At 29.1% G+C, this 15,641-nt stretch overlaps 1 protein-coding gene across 1 annotated transcript; it reads right to left on the bottom strand.

Moving 5' to 3' along the window:
• Positions 1–2,391: 2,391 nt before the first annotated feature.
• Positions 2,392–5,863, bottom strand: LOC114401725 (protein SMAX1-LIKE 3-like). Its single transcript, XM_028364306.1, has 3 exons — positions 4,298–5,863; positions 3,926–4,154; positions 2,392–3,826 (listed from the first exon to the last, which is right to left on the bottom strand). Exons 1-3 carry the CDS (start codon positions 5,491–5,493, stop codon positions 2,693–2,695), a joined length of 2,559 nt encoding a protein of 852 aa, XP_028220107.1. The 5' UTR covers positions 5,494–5,863; the 3' UTR covers positions 2,392–2,692.
• Between the last annotated feature and the right edge of the window lie 9,778 nt (positions 5,864–15,641).

Below are 15,641 nucleotides of genomic sequence, written 5' to 3'. Positions count from 1 at the left end.
ATGGAATAATTATCGGGTAGAAAGTTTTTGCTAACTTCGAACGTATCAAATGGAATATTTATCCAATTGATTTGATATAAATAACTAATAGGTTGAAGTTAAGGTCAATTTTTAAGTTTGATCATTGATGAAAATAATTCTTGATGATACTTTAGTTATTTTTTGACCGATTTTCAGATTAATCGGATCTATTTTCTAATAAACTAGAGGATTAAAACAAAAAAAATATAATATTTTTTTGAATAATTATATTATTAATGTTAAATATCTACCGGTGTCATCAATGATTAATTTTTGTTAAAAAAATTTGAATCTATTTTAAGTGGAGTCTCCCTCTCCCCCTTTTCATTATTTTTTTCATTGGCATAATTTGAATCCGGACTTTAGTTAAGGAGATGAAACCAATTTCATTCAAACAATATTTGTTACATGGTTGGTATTGGAGAGTTTTAAATAAATTAATAAATAAAAATCCTCCATATTTTTTAGGTGAGATTATTGCTGTGACAATACGAAGGAATAAAATAGTATGTGCTCATTCCAACTAGGATGATATGATGCTCATTAATGATATTCATACTTGATTCAAAGAGGTGTTCTTTTTAACTCCTACAATTCATGATAAAACGATTTTGAAACAAAAAGCTTTTGACGACTTTGTTCTTACTTTAAATTGCAGAATGCTTACGCTATGAATAATTCTTTCATCCACACCTTTCCAAGACCTTTAACCTTTTTTTTTTCTTAACTGTATTTGAGCTGATCAACTTGGACAACCATCATACCACCTTAATGTTTGTACTCATTAATTACGTATAGTAAAACATCCCTTAGCAAGCTAGACAGAATACACAAGACTAAAATATCAATTACACATAGTGAACATAGTTTATTTATGGTGTTATATATATATATATATATATATATATATATATATATATATATATATATATATATATATATATATATATATATATATACTTTTCAAACACCACCAATATATAGTTCAACTCTACTCTAGGGAGATTCTCAGCTTAATTACCCATGCAATCTAATTATTTTAATCGCAAGATGAAGTAAACAAGTTCCAATGCATACTCACTTATAAGTGGGAGCAAAATGTGAGTTTGTTAATGCTTATTGTTTTTTTATCATATTTTATTACTGTTATACATACATTTTTTTTCTCTCTGTTTTCAGATATTAATAGGATAAAGTGGTCCATATACATCATTTTCGTTCAAAATATTGGAGATTCACATTTTGATTTGAAGGAGATGTATCTAATATATGTATGAGTAAAGCTGATATAATAGTACGCTGTCCTGACAAGGGATTGTATGAATGCCAAGCATTTGTGACTGCGAAAGTCCTGTTTCAGAAACAGAAGGCCTGTAATTTTCTAGTTGCTTTTCTGAAAGAAAACAGAAAAAATGGATCCCATATAGAAAGTGATCTAAAATATATATACATTCTTTCCTCTTTTTGGCTTCATTTTTCCTTTTTTTAATGCTAGAATATATTACTAGTTTTTTTTCCTATGAATATGATGGAAGTTCGAGACTTTTTTTTCGGGTATTGGAAGTTTAAGTTTTATAATCTTTAATTTTTGCGTACAATTTTCATAATACTTTCCACAATAAAAATATAGAAGAAAAAAAAAAGACAAGAGAAAAGGATTTTGACAATTTTTAAGTAAAAACAATGTTATTTTGTTCAAATTTCCCACGACAATAAGATATTTCTATTGACTTATATAACTTTTTAACGTGTCATATAATATGGAGCATAATATATATTAAATAATATGAAAATTTATAATTAATACATATGATAAGAGAAATTATATTTATATAATTCTTTATATTAAAGCTTGTATTATAAAAAGACATAGAAATAAGAGAGAGAAATATGCTATAAGAATTAAGATATAACCGATGCGAGAGGAAGAAATCTAAGACTACCATGATTCTTATTCATTCTCATGACATATACTGTAAGTGTTTTTATTTATTTTTCTTGTAAATTTAAATATAATTTTTTTCATATAAATATTAGTTGGAATCATACGATAATTTTAGACTACATGATAAAATAACGCAACGTGAGAGGGTGGGAGAAATGAAAAAAAATAATATTATAAAAAAATAGAAATTTATTGAAGAGTGAAAAATATTACATCAATATTTATTATATTATTTAACAGCTAGAGAAAGAAAAAACAAAGAAAAAAATATAAATATAATAAAATTTATAATCTGATAAAAAGGAAAAAAATAAAAAATAAGAGATATTAAATAGATGTTTAAAATAATTAGATACTTGTGTATCGTTACTTTTAATTTAATGAATAATCATGCGATAATGACTAGTGAATGGAACACACAAAACTTTATTCGAAACAAGAAATTAAAATATATTTAGTTAGAACAGCAACCAAATTACATGCAAAAAGATTGGAACATATTAATTAACATATACACAGACTCATTCTCTTCCTAAATATACCATGCATCTGCATCCAAGCTTGAGAAATGCAGATCAAACTATATCTCTAATATAACTTTTCCATTCATGTCTTTCTTTCCCCCGACCCCACTAAGTGTAGCTGAAAAACAATACAAGAGAAAAAAAAAAACAAAGTAACACTCAAATTTAACACAGAAGATTAATTGTTTCTCCATTCCTATCATCACGATTCTTGTATGTTGAAATTAATTTGTTTATCAACTAACTCTAGGATACCATTGTCTCCACCGAATGCCACACCTCCACTTTCATCTTCAATGGCTATGTTCAGATCCAAAGAGAGGCTAGAACTTTCATCTTCCACAGTCTCTTTCCCTTTGTTTTCAGCACATGGTGATTTTCTCAGCTTTGGTGAAGAGAAGAAGCTTTCGCAACTGAAAATGACAATGGCATCCATGAGAGGAACAGATTCACCACCAGGAAGTGTTATGCTTCCACTTTGAATTGCTTGCTCTACACCCTTTTGAGAAAAGTAATCAACTTGATCCAAGTCTTCTAAGAAGAACACCCTGTGAGGGTTCTCATTCACTGCTTCCCCGAATCTTTGAGCATAACTGCTTTTCAACTCTTCTCTTGGCCTCTTCCTTTTGGATTTTTCATCAGTGGAATCATCATCATCTTCTGGGGAAGAGAAACTACTCATGCCAATTGTGACAAAGTTGCTATAAGAGCCAAAAACAACTTTAGCTAGCTCTCTTGAGATGCTCTCTTTGGCTTGAGAATTCACACCAAGAAAGAACATCCATGTTTCTTGATTGTCTTCTCTCTTCATCGAGTGGTTCTGATCTCTCTTTCTCATTCCTGATCTACAATGAAGGACGGTACTTGCAATCTCTGGAATAACTTCTTTATGCTGTGGAACCTTTTTCTCCAAGGCATCACACAGAATCTTATGATTCTCAGCATTAGGTTCTTTGAACATTTGAGTGCTTTCCAAACCATCCACTGCTTCGCTTGAAGAAGCTGAGTTGGGGCTAGAGTTGGGATTTGACAGAAGATCTGGTTTAGGGACATCACTATCTGGCATGAACATTATAAAGTTGCTATCATAGCCATCATCACCAGTTTCAGTGTATAACTCACATTCTTTTGGTGACTTTTCTGATTCAGAAATGATTGGCCAATTTAGGTGGCTGTGGTGAAAGTTGGACTTTCTTTCATGTGAGGAAACAGAAGTGGGAGATGAAGGAGATGATGAAACAAAGAAAACTTGTTTCTCATTAATGGAAGGGTGTCTGTGTATTGAGTTGCATAATGAGTTCCATTTCTTGCACAGATCCTTAAGCCTTGCATTTTCCTGTTTAAGAAGGGGAAAAAAATCAGAAATGCTTTAAAAAAATAAATCCTATTAATAATTTTTTTTAATGAGTCAAAATGTGACTATTATGATACAAACCTGATCTTCCATTATGTCACTTCTCTCTTCCTTACAATTTTGGAGCCACGTTGGCAAGCTACTAGTAGTGCAAGCTTTCTTACTTATAGAGCTAGTTATGCTCTGAGCTTCTTTTTCAAAATTTATTGTGCAATCCCTGCAGCAAGTTAGATGGTTTCTGACTCCTGCTCTATCTTCAAAAGCCACATCCTTGAAAAATACCTTGTTTCTCTCTTGAGCTTGAAAATCACTGAAAAATGTGGCACAACAGAGAAGTTACAACAAAGCTCATCACAATATGACAAGGAAAGAGAGGAATTTTAGAATAATAAAAAAAATCTAAACCAGACAATAATGAACTAAATCTAGAAGAATAAATAATTAATTAATTACCTGTCAAGATTTAAACTTAGGCTGAGGCTGCCAACAGGAATTGTGAAGGGATGAAGCTCCCAAATGGTTTCTAGGGATGGGTGACATATTTTACACTTCATGTATGTCTTAAAAGTTGAAATCCCCATAAGCCACAATCTACTAGACTCCCCACTACCACATACCAATTTTTTAAGCTCCATGACCATGTGCTCTACAGAACAGTAGTTTGTTTTTTGCTCACGAAAATTAGCCCAGAACTCAAACAGCCATTTTAGATCACCCAAGTAAAGAACAACCCCTCCTCCCACATAGCTCTTCACAAGGTTTCTAACCTCCATAAGCTTCTGTTCAACCTCCTCCTTGCTAATGTTTCTGAAGCACATGAGAGGAAGGCTCACAAATTGCACATACCTCAAGTCTCCAGGAACATTCCCAACCTCAAACCTCTCTATCACTCCCCTAACTACACCCTCAGCATTGGTCACACTCTCCCCTACAATAACTGTGTTTCTTCTCTTTGCCAACTCACTCAACACACTAGTCACATCATCATTGTTAACATGGTCCAAATTAGGCTTCATGAAGGAGCCACCAACTTGACCAAAAGGTCCAGATGGAGACACATTATTTCTACCACCAAGAACAACTTGATGATGAGGCTTAGTGATATTTTCTTTTGCTTGAGCCTTTTGTGAACAAACTTCCATTGAAACAGCTTGTTCGACCCTTGTTTTCACAAGGGTGCTAGAGAAACCAGCTTCTCTCATGACCCTGCTAACACTAGGATCATCAAGAATTGAAATCACGAGCTGCTCCACCTCAATCTTCAAGGCCAGAATATGCTGCTGCTGGTTCTCAATAGAACCACGGCGTTGGTGAGCCTGAGCACGTTTGAAGGCTGCAACCAAGGCATTGGAGAGTGAAGGGGTGGAATATTGAGGTGCCAGAAGAGGGCTTGAAGTGGAAGCTGGTAGACGGTTGAGTGCAACGTTGAAACAAAGCTCAAGAGCCTTGCACTGGAGGGGGTGAGAGTGACACTGAAGACAAGCCTTGCGGAGAAGGCCTGTGGAAGTTGCAAGCATGGCACTTGCAACATGAAGAGGTGTCACTTGTGCATGGCCTCTTCTTGTTGCAAGATTAACAGCTTGCTTAACAACAGTTGCAGCTTCAGGTGTAAGAGCCTGAAGCTGTATGCTACAAATACCTCCTCTCATTTTCTCAACTAGTAACAATAACTCACACTCACACAGTTATATATATATAGAGAGAGAGAGAACAAACTAAAAAGATTAGACTTAGACTTAGATGAGAGTTAATGGAGTAGTTTTGGATCAATGAGGTTAATTCATTTGGTTTGAAAGATGTAGTGTAGTATATGGTAGTAGAAACAAACTAGAAAGCAAAGGGTTATCTATGCAATGGTGGCTTAGCTAGGAGGTAGGATATGGAGATAGATATATCTGTATGGTGGTTTATACTTTGGTTTGGTACACTTATAGCAAGGCCTGGAAGATAGATATTGTGAGGGTTTTATGCCTTTCTTGTCAGTGAGGGAAATTTTGGCTTTTTATATGAAAGTGGATTGGCTGTGATATGCAACTTTTCTTTCTCTCTCTTTCTTGTACAATACAATGTAAAGGTGAAGTGGGATTATGAAAAGCTAGAGTCTCAATATTATTGTGGGAAGTGTAAAATAAGTGGCAAAGTGAGAACAAGCTTTAAACACTATGGAATGGAATAAATGACTTTTGTTAAGAATAAGCTGAAGAGAAGAGAGAGAAAAAGAGAGAGAGAGAGAGAGAGAGGACTGTCTGTCTGGTTGAATGGACAGAGGGAACAGTGGTGGTGGGCTTTGGGTAGCTTTTATCTGTTATCGAGGAGAGGAGAAGAGGGAATAATGGCTTGAATGATTGATGGAATAATCGCAACCTCCAAATGAAAACAGATTGCATGAAAACCAATGTTGGTTTGGTGCTCAAATATGACACTTTGTCTCTCTTCACTTCTAATTCGTTCCCCCGAAAAAGTTGGCTTTCCTCATCACCGTTTTAATGAGTCTAAATCATGGTTTTCTGTTGCCTGACACATTTTGAGAAATAAGATAATAACATCATACCGTATAATACAACAACAATTCATGAATTATACTATTACTTGTAAATTTATGAATTATTTGAGGATTTTTAATTAGGTTTTCAAGTTAAAAAGATTTATAATTAATTTTTTTATTTTTTTATAATTTCTGTAATTGGATCTTCCAAAATAGTGAAATTGTTACAGGTTATTATTTTCCTAACAGTTTTAAATTATCATAAATTAATTTTAGAGATTTAATTACCAAAAATTGTAGTAAAAATTTAGAATTTAATTAAAAAAATAGTTTAAGGATCTAATCAAATATTCTCAAAAAGAATTAAGCACTTAATTAATAAATTCAAGAACTTACTGATATATTAAACCTGAATTACATTAATTACATGGAATTCGTTATTAGGAATTTAGAACTTTGAAGGGAAGATAATACAAAAATGATATTAGTACTTTTGTCATCTTCCCTTTATGTCTTAAACAACCGCAGCAACAGAAAATTAAGTGCATGATTAGTAATTCTTTTAAAAATAAAAACTATTACAAAAGAATGTTTAAATTAAAGAAAAGCCCCTTTTTTAGTTTAAGAATGACCAAATGTATACGCACACTAAAACCTTTGAAGTTTCAAGTAAAGTACTCCAAATTTAACTAATTCAAGCATTTTCTAGTTATAACAAACATATTGTTCATGGTGTGTAATTAATAAAGGTACAAAGGTATACGGAATTTTTTTAAAATATATATATATTAGATTTTATTATCTCAATTTTTTTATCTTTTTAATTCTATATCATATAAATTTATGTTCTCGATCTCTATGTATATATATAGGGGTGTATTTAGTGAGAAACCTTAATTATTATAAAAAAAAAATGAGTATATGTAATCATAACTAGTATATTATAATTAATCATCTAAATTACATATTTAATAACAAGTCGCACGTGTTTTTTAATTAAATAAGAAAAATTACATGTGATTTGTTAAATATATAATCTGAAAGTTAATTTTAATCTAATAATTGGAATGAAATTAAATATTTCCATTTCTCATTTGATTGTTTAGGTATAATTGTATAGTTCAGATTTATAATTTTTTTTTTTCTAACAATATTCAAGGGTTCACTTTATATGCTTTCTCTCTTGTTAGCAATGCAAATTATCACGTCAAATGATAAAATACACAATAACTACAAATGATAAAATTAAGAATTTCTTAAAATATTTTTGAAGCAAAGTAATATTTGTTAAAAGAATTAAAACAAACACGTACTAAATTTATTCAAATAACACCGTAAAGGATTGGGAAAAAAAGAAAACTTCATAAAGCCCGTTTTGCACAAATAGAGGAGGACAAACAAATTTGGAAAAAATAACGGCTAAAAAAATCGAAAGACAGAGCTTAAGCCCTCATACCAAAAAAGCAAAGTTGGAGTGAATTATTATTATATAGAAGGATTCACAAAGAGTGGCTTGAGTCCAAAACACTTTCAACTGTGCCAGCCCTATTGGGCTTTGGCTTCCTCTCACATACTTTAGAGGGTTATAACAAAATTAATTCTGCATCTAGGAGTTGATTTTGGGGGCATGACAGAGAGCAAATATTTTCCTTACTATATGATATAATTTTATAATTGTACATTCTGGTGTACATCTTAGCGTGTGTTTGAATAAGGATAAAAAAAATTAAAAAGTTATTTCAAATAGTATTAAGTATGAAACTTTTTTCGACGTAAAATTAAATACATGAAAATATATTTAAAATTAATTTTAAACTTAAAATTAATTCTCTAACAAAATCAAACACACTCGAATCATGACCCTTAATAGTGTTACCCTCTAAAGCCTAAACCAAATATATAAAACCAAATGTTCTTTGAGCTATTTACGCACATAAAATTAATATGAAAAACGTAAATTATTTATCATAAATACTTCATCAAAACTGTACAATAATAAATTTGCGAATTCTAATGCACACAGTTACTTGTGAAGAACAAGCAAAGAGACAGGGACAGGGAGGATCGTAAAACTGACATTGATATATTTTCTTTGTACGAAGAAAACAGTACTATACAAGGAATGAAAAAAAAAAAAAAACAGTACATCCCCTGACATGAAAATAGCAACAATAAAACCAAAGATATGCACAAATCAACATAACATCATCTAAAGAAAGCATATTGCCAATTAAAGGCAAAGATATACACGAATCAACATAACATCATCTAAACCTTCATCTCTTAAGATTCTTAGATTGCCCAAGGTGAACCATCCTCTTAACTAATGTTTGTAAAATTGAAAAACCAAGTGTTGATTTGCAAGAAAGCAACAGCATACTTGGGTTTGAACACTGCACTTTGTTTGTAAGACCAAGTTCTGATTGATTTTGTGACTATCCCTGTGCTCTTTAAACCAGAAATAGCAAAATGTAAGACCAAGTCATGGTTTGAATACTAAATGATTTATATATAACGAGCGTGCATTATTGTCTGAGGGCAGGTCATGTCATGGTCATGGTCATGGTCATGGTCATGGCGAGGCTACATAGCCTAAGGTTTTGATCTATGAATATTCCTTTCAAAAGACATGCATGCATTTATGAGTGAGGAGATGGAATTTAGACTTTGACCTGACTTGACTCAATCGTGAAGAGAATATTGTGGATCCCTCTCTTTGATATAGAATAGACAACACAACACATCCATTTCAAAATCCAATTGTTATTTTCATTTTGGTACAGTTTGTCCTCGACAGTAATACACCTTATATATAGACTTTTTCTCTCTTAAATAAGACCAAAACAAAACCAGGTTACATGGTTTGATTGAGTTTATACATACATAATGAGTCGGCCAGTAATTGTTTGAAAAGAAGGAGACAATTGGTACATGAGAGTTGCAGAGAAAATGATGAAGATATTTTGAGAATTTGAGGGTTAATGATATTGACCCTTATTTTTGTTTCCGTCATCATTGGATATCGACCCTTCAATTACTGCCTTGGATACCAGCTCCTTATAACTTTTTCACGCAAATTGATCAAGATTTCTTATTTCCGCCTCTCTTGTTTTTTTCTTAACTTCAAATTTCTGCCAAAAACCTTAATTGAATGGTTTTGGGTTATTATGGTTTAGATTGGTCCAGAGATTTAAGTAAATTTTAACTGAACCTTCTAATCCCAAACATTTATTTTATTTTAAGAGTTTAGATTAGTTAATTTTTATTTTATTTAAGAAAGTATATAATAAAGTAATTTTAATGAGAATGAGAATAATTAATCTCAATTCTTAAAATTAAAATAAAATGTTGAGATTAAAATATTACTTAAAAATTCACTTATATAATGATTGTTGTCACCATCGTTATTATCATTATAATACAATTATTATCGTCTGTCTCCACATAATAATGATGATAACGATGGTGACAATAATAATGATGACATCGATGATAATTTTGATAATCATAATAACAATGATAGTTTTAATTTAATAATTCTAATAAAATATATTTATTTTTAGAATAATTACAAGTCATACTTATCACAATTTCTTTTAATTGACATAGTATATGCAAAAAAAATTAGATTCATAATCTATTGAAATTAAAGCCAAATAATCATTTAATTATATGTGTATTTTTGAAATAAACTTCAAATTTACAATATCATTGATAAAAATTAAATAACTTAATTAACTATTTTTACTGTTCTGAATAAATTTAATTATTTGTTTTATATATAAAATGATTGAAAGAAGAGTTTTATTTATAAGTAATTGATACAAAAAGGATATTTGGTGCCTGGACTTGAAAGTTACCTATATATATATAGTTGGGTGTAACTTATTTTGAAATATGTATGAAGTTAAATAAAATATTATAGTGATTTATAATAATTAATGATAAAAACGTCCATAAGAAAGATGACATTATTTTACATTTATAGCTTATTATGGTATCGCAGTCATATATTTCTAAAATCCTAATCTATCCTACGTTCATATCTAACAACAATTCAGACAGGTATCTCTGGCAGATGTAGACAGATTGGGTCTCACCAATTTGAGTAGTTAATGAATAGTGACATACAATACTTAAGATGTTGAACAACCAGTAACCAAGCACAACTTAGAGGATGATTATTGATAAACACAAATATTCCATGGATCATATATTCACATAGGGGCATTGAATCTACAAGGTGATTTTTAAATTACTATTCTTACATGCGTCGATGATTTGATAATTCCTGAAAATAATCACACTAACTTATAGAAATTCAAGACTTATTTCAGTGGAGTGAATTCTTGTATGAGTCTATGATTGTTAAATGCAGCTAATGCCAGTAACATTTGTGGGTCAAATCCTCCCTTTTACTTCCTAAATGGTGTTTTTATGTTTTTTTTATTATTGATAAGAATAAAAAATCATGTCAGAATATTTACAACAACTAATTGGATCTCTTTTTCACTTTTAGGTTTTATTGACTAAATCCATTATTTACTTGTTGTATTTACTTTAAGCTAGGCTGGTTATGAGGTATGGCCCAACAACAAGAGTAGGTTGGGTTATCTCGTCCAACGTTCGGCCTGCCTGGGCCAGTTTTGGTTAGTTCCAACCAGAATAGAACCGAACCTTTATAGTTCAATTATGGGCCTAATCAAATTTACATTGCTTGCTCGTGTATTGTAATTCTAGAAATTAAGGCTCAAACATATTAAAAGCCAACAGTTAAATTCTTAAATAAAATTATTGATTGAATATGAAATCCCATCCCATTCTAGAAATGACTGATACTTATTTTTATTTTATCCCAAAATTTAATGATGACTTACTACATTGTCCTTGCAGACAGCTGCTGCAGTGAAGAAAATTCCTCGGTTGAAAAAAGTTGTTGAAGGTCACCTTGGTTGGACTGGAACTCGTAGATTGCAGTTGCACCATTGGCTATCAAGATGAGATGAGCCATTTTTTCTTCTTTCCTTTTTTTGACCATATTTCCTCTACCTTCTGTTATATGATTTTTAGTGGGTACTCAAATGGAACTGTATTGTTATTTGTGAACTCTATTGGAGTGAGGTTCAATTTGTTAATGACCATTTTAAAGCTTTACGTTTAAAGTCATTCATTATGTTATCAGGTTAGCTCAACTCCATTTATTTCTTAGATTTTGAACCTCTTCCTCTCATTATTTCATATTTCGGTGTTTCTTGAAGCAATCACCTTTTGCATTTTCATCTACTTCCTCTTCTGCTATTGCTTTTATTTTTTTTGTTTTGTTCTCTTGAACAGTTACTCTTAAGCTTGAGAGGTTACCACAAGTCATTGTGTTTTGAATAAACCTTAATTCACTTTGCTATTTGATTAACAAAAATTCCTTGCAAAAGAGAAGTTAATTGGAGGATGGGAAGCAAGGGTGCCTTCATTCTTGTGTTGCTTGTGGCACTGGCAGGTATGGTAGAATTCAAATGATTGTTTCTTCTAAGTTTATTTGCTTTCAATTTATTTATAGCATTAAAATCAAGGTAGTACTAGTGGTTAAAAGCCTCAAGGGTGATATGTTTTTTTTTTTAATTCAACCATGAACATACTATGTATCTAATTTGACCAAATCCTAATCATAAATTTAACTATTATACCAGACAGAAGTTGCTTATCATCAGCATTTTTAAAGAGTGTTTTATAATGAAATTAAGAATAGGATTCTAATATATATTATGGGATTGGGAAACTTGGATTGGGTAATTAAAAGAGATTACAATCTTACCTTAGTTTGGAACCTACAAAAGGAAAAGAAAAATGTTATTTGTAGGCCTAACTTATTGTTATTGTCCTTACCAAAAAGGGAAGAGTTCTGCAGGTTTGACTTATGAGCTTTTTCGCAAACAAAAAGGGTGTTTATTTCCTTTGACTTGTGAGCTAATTGCGATTACAGAACCATGCCAATTTGTTCTTTTTTATTGATTACTTGATCTTCTATTGACAAACTATGGTAAAAATCCTTTGTTGGATTTAGTGGTTGAGTTCTTGGTAAATGTAATTAAAATGGAATTGGGTGTAAGCTAGCTAATTTAGTATGATATATGAATTGTAAGCTAATTCTCATATTTGCTTAATTTGATTTAATCATGCTTTCTTCCTATCTGCATTTTTGTGGGTAAGAGATTATACATACAGTGACACTTTGTAATCTACACTGCACTATGAAAAATCTTATTTATTTTGATATTAAGTAGCTTTCTTTATATTGATTGCTTACAATGGTTGCTTTGCATAAATAAAAATTCAGTATTTGAGCTCCAAATTTATTCATTTTCTTAATGCAACTTATATATTTGTCTGAAAAAGGTATTGATATTAGAATGGATTATGTATGGTTCTTGAGGATTCAACTTATATATGTGTGTATCAAATTTATTGTATTATACTGTCAACGATTTCTTGCAATGTTTATGTTTTTAAGATTAAGATTATACATTGAGACTTCAGAAGGCTAGAAGTAACTCTTCTAAAATGCCAGGAAATGGATTGCTTCCTGTGATCTTTTTATGAAAATCATTTTTGTCTACTATTTATGCTGATCATCTGACATATGTATGATATTGCAGGTGCTTCTCTACATTCCTATGTTGCATGCTAGAGCTTTGAGATGATCTTCGAGCTACTATTGAGCCAGGTCTAACTTTAGCACAAGCAATTGTGGACAGTGATGTTGCCTATTTTTGATTAGGAGGTGTAAGTGGAGCTAACATATCTATAGCTATTCTATTTTGATGTAGAGGCTATTTTGATCACTATTAAGTCACAAATATCATCATTTTATTATTTATCATACTCATTTTTTTTTCTTAAAACTTTTTTTCTTTCTTTTTTTTTTCTTCTTTTTATGTTATATTATTTCTTTTTGTATTTTTTCTATTCTACATTTTATTGTATTCTTTAACATTTTTCATATTAAATAATTTATGTTTACCAAAATAATAACATTTAGTTAGTATATTTATTATAAAATAATAGTTTGATTCTTTGATATAGGGCAGCCAAAGTTAATTAATTTAAATTATTTTATTAATAATATCATAAAATAAAATACTTTTAGTTATGATAAAAATAAAAAAAATGTAATTTTTTAATGATAGAGACCACATTTATTATTCACAGAAAATAATAATTATCTGCGCTGCCATCATGGGTGAACCATTACAAGGAAATAGTTAAATATCAAACAATCAACAATATTTATTTTTAATTTAAGATCATATAGAATAAATTTAAATATTTTCATAAATGAATATTTTGTTAAATAATATTTATATTTTAAGGTTTAAATTTGTGTACTAAAAATAAATTTAAATCTAATTAGTTAATATATCTATTACAAAATGATTTTTAAATACGGAGGACAAAACTCTTATTGATTAATATTTACATAGCCATGTTAAATTTCTTTTACATAAATAACAAACTATGTTTTTAAATTCTTTATTTATTACATGAATAATCTTTAAATAAGCATGACAAATAACTCCAAATCCATTTCGGCTTTAACAAAAATATCCATTTTAATTGGTCACCGCCTCACTTGTGTCTTCTTATTTTTATAACCATGGTATTGCTAAGTTGTTTTCTCGAGTTACAAATCTTTGTCGAAGACCTTAGCGCACACAAGATAGATATTCACTTCTTAACATGATTTATTTGATATTTAAATTCTAATCCTAGATCACTTGATCAAAAGACATACCATTTATGTCTTTGATATACCATTTATGTCAACTATTGTTGATAACAAGGATGAGTATCTAACTATATGTTTTAAGTCTATTATATAATACTTTTTACATAAATATATTGAAATATAATAGTGTTGAATTATTTTACATAAATAACATAGTAAATATATTGAAATGAATTTTATTAAATATATTTACTGGAAAATAAATTTAATTTATTTTCTATATTATTGTAAATTAATTATTTTACTTATTTATTACATAAATATTATCTTTTTCATTTCTAGAGAATAGCTAATTATATTTGTCTTAATATAAAATTTTAATTTTATATATAAGAAAATTTATTAATATCATAAAAAAGTCTACAATTTATTTTTAATTTGAAATCCAATAAGATTATTTTTACTTAGAAATTGTATAAAATCAATTTAAGTTAATCTCATAAATAAATATTTTGTTGATTAATATTTATATTATAAGATTGAAATTGATAAACAAAAAAAAATATCTAATTAGTTAACATATTTATTAAAAATTAATATTTTGACTCTATGTTTAAAATTAATTTATTAAATACATCTTTACTAAAAATATTTTAAAATTGTTTTATTAATATTATTATAAATTTAATTAGTTTAAATTTTTTAGAGTAGAAATCGCAAATATCATTCATGAGAAAAAATCCTACTCAAAATCATATTATATGCTATGAAACTTTTTCTTTGAATAGTGTATACAAATACATATGGAAGACTTGATAATATCATAGACATAGTTCATTATCCGAATAGTTTACATAATTGCACATAAAAAAACTCAATAATATTTATTTTTACTTTTACATCTTATAATATCATTTTTAATTAGAAATCATTTTTACATAAAATATAGTATTTTTATTAAAAATTAATTTATTAAATATACTTTTATTACAAGATTTTTTTTTTGCTACGTTCTATTTTTTTTATACTTTATTACAAGATAATTTTAAATTAATTATCCAATAATATCATAAATTGTATTAGTTTTAATTTTTACATAATATGTAGTAACAATAAAATATATTTTTATTACAAAATAATTTTAAATTACTTACTAAATAAATTTTTTCTTCAAGTATTTCACACAAGTAAATATCAAAGACTCAATCATATCATAAATTAAAAATAAATTTAATTATGATAGATATCTAAAATATCACTCACAGAGACAATCATGTTAAGATCATAGTAGGCAACATAGTTCTTTTTTTAGTAGTTAATGCAATTGCATACCAAAGACTAAACAATATTTATTTTTACTTTGAAAACTCAATTTTACTTAGTAATCATTTTTACATAAATACATAATAATTATTAAAATAAATTTATTAAATATATTTTTATTACAATACTTTTAAAATACTTACTCAATAGTATCATAAATTGAATTATTTTTTATGATAGAGACCAAAATATCATTAATGAGAAATAATCATGCTCAACACTAGGCCAACCATTATGGGTGACATAGCTCTAATTTGAAATCCTATAAA

This window comes from Glycine soja, chromosome 20 (assembly GCF_004193775.1).
Source record: "Glycine soja cultivar W05 chromosome 20, ASM419377v2, whole genome shotgun sequence".
NCBI lineage: Eukaryota > Viridiplantae > Streptophyta > Magnoliopsida > Fabales > Fabaceae > Glycine > Glycine soja.
Note: the sequence above shows the minus strand (reverse complement) of the source record. Positions and strands in the feature narration are given on the sequence as shown.